This window comes from Rousettus aegyptiacus, unplaced genomic scaffold, assembly GCF_014176215.1.
Source record: "Rousettus aegyptiacus isolate mRouAeg1 unplaced genomic scaffold, mRouAeg1.p scaffold_m13_p_3, whole genome shotgun sequence".
NCBI classification, from domain to species: Eukaryota; Metazoa; Chordata; class Mammalia; order Chiroptera; family Pteropodidae; genus Rousettus; species Rousettus aegyptiacus.
This window is the reverse complement of record NW_023416306.1, coordinates 171,187,821-171,197,377: the sequence shown is the minus strand read 5'-3', so window position 1 is coordinate 171,197,377 and position 9,557 is coordinate 171,187,821. Positions and strand designations below refer to the sequence as shown.

Below are 9,557 nucleotides of genomic sequence, written 5' to 3'. Positions count from 1 at the left end.
TGGGGCAGCGGTGACGAACTTGATGGTCGTGTGAGGATGACGGTGACCCATGTTCGTGTGTGTGAGGTGATCAGGATGACCGAGATGATGGAGGTGGTTATGACTCGGAAAGAAGCACTTACAGCAAGGCAAACACGGCAGGTAATAGTCTATAAAACTGCTCATTCCTACCCGAATTATTCCAGCAGCAAAATATACCCGTCTGGTACCCAAGGGCTATTTAGCTGCCCAACTCAAAAAGCTGGGGAGCTAAACAGAGGTCTGTCTCATTTCCTTCTATTGTTTTTTTTTTTTTTTTGCAAAAAATATAGATGCTCTCTTTTTAAAAAAGTCAAATTCATACTTCAAAAGCTGGCTAGGTCTTTTCGGATCTGAGGGTCATGACCTCAGCAACACAAGTTAAATCCATGGCTGTGGATCTGTCACCAAGTCCAATACCGCTTCAGCCACAGAACTAGAAAACGCCCCTCAAGCGACAATTTCCACTAAACCCCGTGAAAACCTTGGTGAGGGCTGTGTTGCTGCTCAGATTTTGCCAGGGGCACTTGTGGTTCAAGGTGCATTCATGTTCCAAGGGACATCTCTCTAGAGAGATGCTGGGGTCTGGGTGGGCAGGAACGGGGTGGCCTAAGTGGCAACTCCGGACCTGCACATTGTGACTCAAAGCGGCCAATTATTGCCCATAGTGGGAAGTGGGCTAGGAGGCTCCCTGGGTTGCGATCTGCAGTTAGGTAGACTTCAGCATGTCGAGGGAGCCTCCAGGACAGGCCAAAACGTCCTGACCCCAAGATGAGACGTCGTCTTCATCAGATCTTAATCGTCAGGGTCAGAGAGGGTTTTGGTTCCTGTCCCCTCGTTCCTAGTTCCGTTTTAGACAGGAGAACACCTTGATGGTCATTGCATTCAAGCCCCTCCTAAGAGAGGGATGAAGAGGTGGTGGGCCCGGGGTGGGTGAAGGGGACTCGCCAAGGATGACACAGCGAGTTAGTGGCAGGGCGGGGACAAGGTCCTCGCCCCCCAGCAGCCGACCCGGGGCTCTCTCTCTCTGCCTGACACACGGCCGCTGCACTCTGCGCAATCTCAAATCAATCGGAGAGATCTAAAGACTACGATGTTGGATTTGAAGTGAGTGCGAGTCGGATGTGGCGTGTGAGAAGTCACGAACGAACGAGATTTTCAGCCCTTGTTCACAGTGACCGGTCGTGCGCAACCGGCATTAGTTTTACAAGGACCCGGTGGCCGAGACCCCTCGAGAGGGGCGTCGGCAGGGAGTCCTGGTGCAGTTGCCTTGTTTTTTTTTGGTCTTTTTGGATTTTATATAAAGTTTAGAGTTTAGAACGACATATTTCGTTTACTCGTTTAAAGATGAAACTCTTATTATTATTATTATTATTATTTGTATCATGCATTAATAGAGGGAGAGAGGCTTGCTCGAGCATTGCGCTGGCCACACAGCCACACGGAGATAATATAGGGCAGCAAAGCATTCACCAGAGTTGTCACAAGAGATAGCAAATTCCCCACGAAGACTGGAAAAGACCGCATAGAGGGAGCCCTGCGGGACCGGGGAGCATGGGGGCGGGGGCGGGGGGCGGGGCGGGCGCCGCTGCTTAGATCTCCTCGCCGCCGGCCTCCTTGCTGAAGGTGGCCATGTCCACCTTGTCTGGGAAGACGATGCTCACGGCCAGGTCTTCCCCGCTGTGGTACTGCAGCAGGACGTTCTTCTTCTTCCGCAGCCCGCGGTGGTAGCGCAGGTTGGACACCCAGGCCTCGCACTTGTTGAGGAAGACGATGCCCATGGTGCCCAGCACCACGAGACTGGTCAGCACGCCCAGGATGGTGAAGCAGATGGCCTGGCCCTCGGAGAGGAGTGGGGTGCTCTTGTTGAGCTCCCTCATGGACACCTTCAGGACGCGGTGCTCGGGCTGCTGCACGGGCAGCTCGTGCACCCCGGGGGTCAGGCGGTAGGTGAGCCCGTACCCGCTGGGCACACGGGTGACCTGCTGGGAGCCGGCCGCGCGCTTCCTGCCACAGATGGGGCCTGTGAACTCGGGCTTGCACAGACACTCGAACCTCACCTGGGTGTGCTGCAGGCAGGTGCCCCCGTTCAGGCACGGGTCGGCGGTGCAGGTGGTCACCGCGCGGCTGCAGGTCTTGTCCACGAAGCCAGCCGGGCAGCGGCAGCGGAAGTCGCCCCCGATGTCGGTGCAGATGCCTTGGTTCTCGCATGGGTTTGGGGTGCAGCTGTTGGCCACGATCTCGCAGAAGTTGCCGGAGAAGCCGGGGGGGCACAGGCAGGAGGCGTGGGAGGCCTGGCCCTCGTCGTCCACGCAGGTGCCGCCATGTTGGCAGGGGGAGCTGCAAACCGACAGGGGACACGGTGAGGGGCCCTGGCAGGCCGGGCTGGGCTGGCGGCGCTGGGGGCGGGGGGCCGCCGTTGGGCTCCCCTCGCCCTACACTAGCGGGGCCTGAGGAGTGGGCAGGTGCTCAGAACGTACTGGGCGAGCAAGCGACGGCAGCCAGGGACGCCCGGGGAGGCGCCGTGCACCGCGACCCCTGCCGCGAGGGCCCCCCCGGCTGTCCGAGGCGGACGCTCACCTGGGTGGGGCGCGCGCCCAGCCGCGTCACTCTGCCAACCCGGGACGCGCCGGACCTCCTGTGCCGGGCGCCCACCCCCTCGCCCGCCTCTGTGTCAGCCCTCCGTCCAGAAGCCTGATGGTCAGTCACGGGACAAGCGGGGAAACTGAGGCTGGGAGAGGCGAGGTCAGTGAGGAAGCCCTCCCTTCGCCGGGTCCCGGGCCGCGGAGACCGAGCCACGCGGGGCGTCATTCGCTCGCCCCTGCCGCCATCGCCACCCCATCATCATTTTTATTTTCAGCCGAGCGAGCCTGCAGGTTATTGTGCAGGAAGCCCTTGGGGACTCTCAGAGTGAAAGAAATACGCGCTCTGCCTTGGCTGGCTCGAGCCGGCGTCCGTGGCCGGCTGGTTAATAGCGGCTCATTCACCCAAGTGCGGCTCGCAGACCGAAGCCGGCTGCTCAAAGCGAGCACACGGAGCATTTAATGTAAGTGCTTTTAAACGAGCAGACCCTTTGTCATCTGATAAATGCCAAAACTCCAGGGAAGAAAGGGGCTCTAGGCACAAGAAACCGGCACCGCGGCTTGGGGACGAGGGCTGTAGAGGAGCTGAGTCCTGAAGGAATTTCAAGGGCCCCGCGCTGTATTTTGACAGACTGGTTCAAGTCCGTTAGAGAGAAACGCACAATACTGGAAAGGTCTCGCTCTGTATTTTCTCTTCCCACTAATAAGCGGAACTGGTGTTCGGCGACACCCCCTCTCCTCTGACCCCTCTGGGCACGGATCTTCAGATGCCTCACAAATGCCCGTTGGCGGTGGTCACCAGCTCCAGGGTCCCCCGCGTCGCCCCCGCAATGCCGGGTCAGGATAAACTGACTTTGCACTTAGCTTCTGTTTCCCCAGAGGAAGGGGTGCCCCGCCCCGGCCCCCAGCCCAGGGTGGGGTTCCAGGTTGAATTCTTGCTTCTGTCAAGATCTCTCCTGGCCTCCATTTAAGCCCCATTAGTGCAGCTACACAGATAAAGGCCAGAAACAGCCAAGACACTGAGGCAGGTGGCTGTTCAGTCCGTGCGCCCGCTCCCCGGAAGTCCCAGACCCCTCCCCACTGAGGGCGGCTGAACCTCAACCCCTTGTGTTTAGGGCTTCCCCCCACCCCCCGGCCGCCCACCTCCACCTCGTACGGTGGCAGCATCCCATCCTCGCCTCTTCAGCCTAGACACCCCAAGAAACCCACTGTTCCCCCAAACCACCCCCTGAAATGTGGCGAGTGGGTTTCGCAGACAGCCTCGGGCCCTGCCAGACTCTGATCTCTTATCATGCTGCCTTTAGAAAATTATGCAGCTCCGAGCTCTGATTCATGGCCCGATCTACTGTCATTCACACACATCAGGACTTGGGGACAGCAGGGGAATAGGAAATCGCCTTCAGGGTCATTTGAAAAATTATGGAAATGGCATTGCCCCTGGTGGAGGGCGCCCCCCCCCCCCCGCCGGGGCCACAGGCCGAGCCCTTACTGGGGGTTCTGTCAGGGGACAGGTCCGACTGGGCCGGGCTGAAAGGGTCTCGAGGGACGTGCAGGTGACACAGGACAAGGAGAGCCGCTCACCCGTTGACGACGCAGGGCCCGTCCGTCTTCCGGCAGTCCTTCCCGGAGAAGCCGGGGGCGCAGGAGCACTCGTAATGGCCCTTCTCGAGGTTCATGCAGGTCCCGCTGTTAGCACAGGGCGTCGAGGCGCAAGCCCGGATGTCTGGGGGGAGGGGAGAGAACACCAGAGCTTGGCACCCCGACCCCCAGGAAGCTGAGGAGGGGGCGGAAGCAGGAGTGAGGGCTCCCCAGGTGGAGGCAGGGAGAGAGCCCCCCAAAATGAGCTGCCTAGACATCTCTGCTCGTGACCACTGCCAGCAGTGACCAAATGGGGTCCTGACTAAGAGGGCATGGTGACGTCCCCCAAAGCCCCGAAGGGAGCGAACTGCTCAGGGAGTCGAAGGGGCTTCCTTGTGTTGGGCCGCAGGGGCAGGAAGTTGTGGTCACTCACTCACTGACACACAACCCAGGACAGCTGCACCCTTTCCCGGGACCCACGTCACTCCCAAGCTCAGCGTTACGCATTCGGAGCAGACCCCTGCCCTGCCCAGGACGTGCTCCAAGCTGTGGCTCCCTGATGCCTGCCTCCTCCAGACAGCTTTGCACGTCCAGCTTCTCGTGTTTGGGGCAGGGGGGGGGTACTGCCACTCGGGGTTCTGGTGCAGCCCAACTGTTAGGAACATCGGCTGCCCTTCCTAGGGCCCCGTCACAGAGGGGCAGGGGGAGACGGAGCCGCGAAGACCCCCGCTGGGAGCCGAGAGAGCTGCCTCCCCCTCCCTGGTCTCTCCTCTTGGCTTCTCCGCCGGAGGGGGTCCTAAGGATTAAAGGGCGGCCTCCTCTCTTCGAGGTGGCAAGGTCGGGACGCCGGGGCCTCTGTCAGCGTGCGATGCCTCGGGCACGGGGTATTCCCACCTCCTCCCCACCCCGCCCGCCCCGCGCACACTTCATCATCCCGGCCCGCAAGCCAGGGACAGCTGAACAAAGGGGCCTGGGCCCGGGGCTCCCTGACGCCGCAGAGCCCCCTGGGCCGTGCTCGTCTGGGGCCAGCTGCAGCATTCGGCTCCTCCCCGTTCTGTGCCTCACTTTCCCTGCTCATCAAGGAGGGGTTCTCCCCGGCCAGGCTCTGAGGAACATTTTTGCTCTGCTGTCCTATCAGATGGAAAGCCAGGACCAACTAGAGACAGCACAGTTAAGGCAGGCGCGGGGGGGGGGGCACCCCGGGGCCGAGGCCACACACGGGCAGATCTTCCTGTTAAAGAGACCCCCACCCTCATGCAGAGGAGGTGGCCAGCAATCGATAAGGAAAGGCCTGGCCGCCTTGCTGCTGGCCTGCCCCCAGCCCAGGAGGCGTGCCTCGGAGCCAGGCCGGAGCAAGGCAACGTAATGAGGACTCATCATTATGGGAAGGAAGAGGGTGCGGGCGAAGCGTGAGCATGCGGGGCCTCTGCGGCCTGTCCCCCAGCCGCCCCTCCCGGCTCTGCTGTCACCTGGAATCTGAAATTTAGGCTAAAGAGCTGGAGGCCGCCTTACCCGTCCCAGAGGCTAAGCCCACCTTTCCCCAAGGAGAAGGCCGCTGGTCCCGGGGGCTGGGGGTCTCCCCCCCAGGAAGCAGCTAGGCAGGGACAGCCTCAAACAGCTGAGAAAAGGGGTGAAGGCAGAGGGCCCTCGATTATCGCCAGAGCTATTTCCTCTGGATCCAGTGCCCCAAGCCCAGAGGCTTTGTCAACCCAGTGGGGAGGGGACCTTCATCTGGAAGTCCCAGGCTTAGATGACAAACATGTCACCTGAATGGAAAAGCTTAAGAGGGGACAGCTGGGGAGCAGACAGAGGGGGCCCCTGCCACTGCAAGCCCTCGCCCCCGATGACGACATCTCAGGGCTCCGCAATGAGCCGCAGCTCCTGCGAGGATGGGGGTGCACTGCAGAGGGGGGGCAGCGCTGCAGGCCCCCGCATGAGTCAGCTGCGGGTGACGGCCTGCACCATGCCGGGGAGGGTTTCAAGGACCCGAGACAATGGCGGGGGGGCGGCCCTTAGGCCTCCTTAAAGGAGGCTGTTAGAAAAAGCCCAGATGAGAATGAACCCATTTCTGACGCTGGGAAAGGGGGGATTAGCTGGCTTTCCTCCTGACTTCTGCGTCTCTGAGTGGACCCTCTGGCTTCTCTGAGCCTCAGTTTCCCCACAAGTACGCTCGTCTCTGCTGGGGTTGGGGACCTACGGACCGAGGCCCTGCGGCATGGCCCAGGCTGCTAGGGCTTTTTCGAGGACTTGGGGGTCTGCCTGGGCCTCCGGGCAGGTTTTGCCAAACGAGAACGGGCTCAGATGAACGATTGCGGCCTGAGAACGCAGAAGGGCAACTCTCAATTGCTCAGGGTAATGGAGGACAAAGATCGCATAAATTCATGAAATCAACAGATAACACCAATCTGCACTGTAACCACTTCTCAGCCTTTCCCAGCTCCCCTGAGCTCCTCGGGCACCGTCGCCGTCCCCAGCCCCGGTGGCCCTGGGTGACTCGGCTCCTGCTGCCCCCCACTCAGCACTGACTGCCCCCCCGGCCCCCCCCCGCCCCCACTTGTTGTTTGTTTGCTTGCTGCAGCCTCCTTCCCAGCATGTGCATCTGTCGGAGTCTCGGCTCTGGACCCCTCCCCTCCCCACCCCCCAGTCCTCACCCCTCCCTGGCTTCAGGGCCCCGGGCAGGCATCCATCCGGGGCCTGTGGTCCCCAACCTCTCAGCTTTGTGTGCTATGTGTTTACTTTGCGACTCTTTATTCAACAGGCATCTCCCTGCCACTGCCACCCCGGCGTGTTCTGGGTGCTGGGTGCCGGCAGTGCAGAGGGGAGCAAAACGATGTCCCTACCTGTGAGGAGGCTCCTGCCAGCATCGGGACGTGCACAGGCATTGCCAGGCCGAGCGCCCGGTGCACGGTTAGAAGAGAGCGAGAGGGGGAGGGGAGGTGGCCCCCGGGCTGGGAGTGGGCGAAGCGGCAGGGGCCGGGGCAGGGGGGGTGGGCGAGGGCAGGACGAGTGCCAACCTATGTCACAGAGGTTCCCGTCCCAGCCGTCGTCACAAATGCACTGCCAGGGTTCCATGCAGAGTCCGTTAACGCAGCCAGGAAAGGTCACGCATTGGTCACACAGGGGACCCTGCCAGCCAGACTGGCACCTGCGGAGGGGGGGAGGGGGCAAAGATGGGGACGCGTGAGGGAGGGCGGGGGCGAACAGGGCGCTCAGGCTGCTTTCCGTGGGGCCGAGAGCCCCGGGGGTCTTTGCGCAGTGCCAGGCCGATGGGTCCCAGGAAAAAAAACACGTCACCTGAACGGAAAAGCTTAAGAGGGGACAGCTGAGGAGCAGAGAGAGGGGCCCCGAGAGCCCAGGATCATGCTGCTGCGTTCTGCGTTTTGCCGCAGTGGCCTGCAAGGGGCTCTCTAGCCACCCCACCTCCATGAAAGCAGACAGGAGCTGTGGCTGTCCCCTGCCCCCACCAGTTTCCTGCAGGGGTGAGGAAGCTGCTGCAGCCTGGTAGCCAAACACCCCCTTTTCCTGTTGACACCCTGACTCCCCAGGACCCTGCCCTGGCCCCCCCCCCCCACAAGCTGCCTCTGGGGAGCCACCTCATTACCTGCAAACATTGTCATCCTCGCAGAATCCATTTTGGGGGTGGCAGGCCGGGAAGCATTCAGCTCCTGAGGCACAAAAAAGGTTACACCATTCACCCCAGAAGGCCCCAGAGGCCAAAGCCAAGCCTGAGACCCTCTGTGGTTCTTCCAGCCCGGCACACAGTAGGCACCTCATGTCAACGCACTCAGGAGCCCTGCCATGTTCCTGGTGATGGAGTGACCACAGCCTACTGCGTAGTTCTCAGGAGCAGGTCAGACATCTCATTTCTCCCCAGACAAAATACGCAACCTCGAGTCCCCAAACTGGAAATGGGGAAATAGTGGCTGGAAAGATTCTGACCCCCCCAGATACTCCACTGAACCCTCATTTTTGCTAAGTGAGCTAAAGGGGGGAGCAGATTTTGAGGTATTCATCTCTGAGAAAGCCAAGACAGGTTCACCTGGTGGCCCACAGGTAAGGCGCATGGATTTTTTTTAAAGGTTCATCCCAGTTAAGCCAAGCACCCCAGTCAAATTTCCCATTTCCCCGACCCCACACTGTTCATATTAAAAAAAAAAAAAAACCCAAAAAACAAAAAAACAAAAACAACAAAAAAACACACGCAATGGTTTTGCAGAGCTGACTGCAATTTTGACACTATTTAAAGATTCTGACGCTACAACAGATGCCTACTGTGTGCGTTTACTTCACCTGCTGTCTAGCTTCCCAGACAGCACCACCCCCCCCTACAACCCGTGGCGCAGTGGGGGCTGGGGGACACTGCGGGAAGGGGGCAACTCTCTGGCCGTCAGAGACAGATGGCCGCTGCGGACAGAAGTGGCGCACGCAGCCCCCCGCCTCAAGAAACGCCACCCGGGGGCTCGGGCCGGGCTTCGGGTCGCGAATTTGGGGCTACGACGGCAATTTCCACTGCCCCCACAGACCTGGTCCCGAATGCGCACACAGGGACGCCCTGAAGTTGCACCCCAGAGCAGTTCCCAGCATCACCTGGCTTCTCCATACCTCCTGTCTCAGCGCACGGACACCCCTCCAAGCGTCACTTCTGCGGGGCGGGAAGGGGCTGGGGGTCCTACACCTCCCCTGCCCCCCGGGACCCCCAGGGACGGGCTCGGCATGCAGGGGATGGTGGGGAGGGCGAGGCAGGCACAGCGCGGGGCTCAGGTTTAGGTGGGACGGGCCCGGAGGTGGGGCGCATGGGACGGGGCGCGCGGGTCACCGGGCGGCCGGGGGGCGTCGCAGGCTTCCCCAGAGGGGGCGCGAGCCAGGCCGCCGGGGGGCTCACCATGGGCACTGTGGCCGCAGGCCAGCAGGAGCAAGAGGACGGGCAGGAGGGCTGCGGTCGCGGTCATCGCGGGGCGGCCGGGGTCGCGGTCCGGGGAGCGGCGCGGGCGCGGGTCCGGCTCCGGGCGCCGCGCTGGGCTTCTGGTTGCGGACGCGGAAGGGGGCGCGGGCGCGCGGCGAGGGGAAAGCCAGGGCTGCGCCGGGCTGCGCGCTGCGCTCTCCGCCGCCGCCGCCGAGCTGCCGCCGCCGCCGCGCGCGCCGCCCTTTTCGTACCGCCGCCCCCCCGCGGCCCCCGCCCCCCGCCCCCGCCTTCGTGCGCACGGGGCCGGCGCCGGCCAGTCCCGGTGACCCCCGCCCCTCGCAGGGCCGCCCCCCACCACTGCAGCGGCCCGGAAACCCGCTCGCGCACGCGGCGCACTCTTGGCTAGACGGGCACAGGTACCCCGCGCGCGTTGAGCACGCGTTCCGCACACAGGACGGCACACGGGCGCGCACCGC

General features: G+C 62.0%; 1 protein-coding gene across 2 annotated transcripts; it reads right to left on the bottom strand.

The window, feature by feature from the left end:
- Window positions 1–1,343: 1,343 nt before the first annotated feature.
- DLK1 (delta like non-canonical Notch ligand 1) lies at window positions 1,344–9,292 on the bottom strand. 2 transcript variants are annotated; one of them, XM_036218101.1, is made up of 6 exons: window positions 9,061–9,167; window positions 7,780–7,843; window positions 7,193–7,323; window positions 4,182–4,323; window positions 2,079–2,358; window positions 1,344–1,853 (listed from the first exon to the last, which is right to left on the bottom strand). In XM_036218101.1, exons 1-6 carry the CDS (start codon window positions 9,125–9,127, stop codon window positions 1,611–1,613), a joined length of 927 nt encoding a protein of 308 aa, XP_036073994.1. In that variant the 5' UTR covers window positions 9,128–9,167; the 3' UTR covers window positions 1,344–1,610. The 2 variants fall into 2 exon arrangements, with proteins under 2 accessions (XP_036073994.1, XP_036073993.1); XM_036218100.1 differs by having other exon boundaries at window positions 1,344–2,358; window positions 9,061–9,292.
- Window positions 9,293–9,557: the final 265 nt, after the last annotated feature.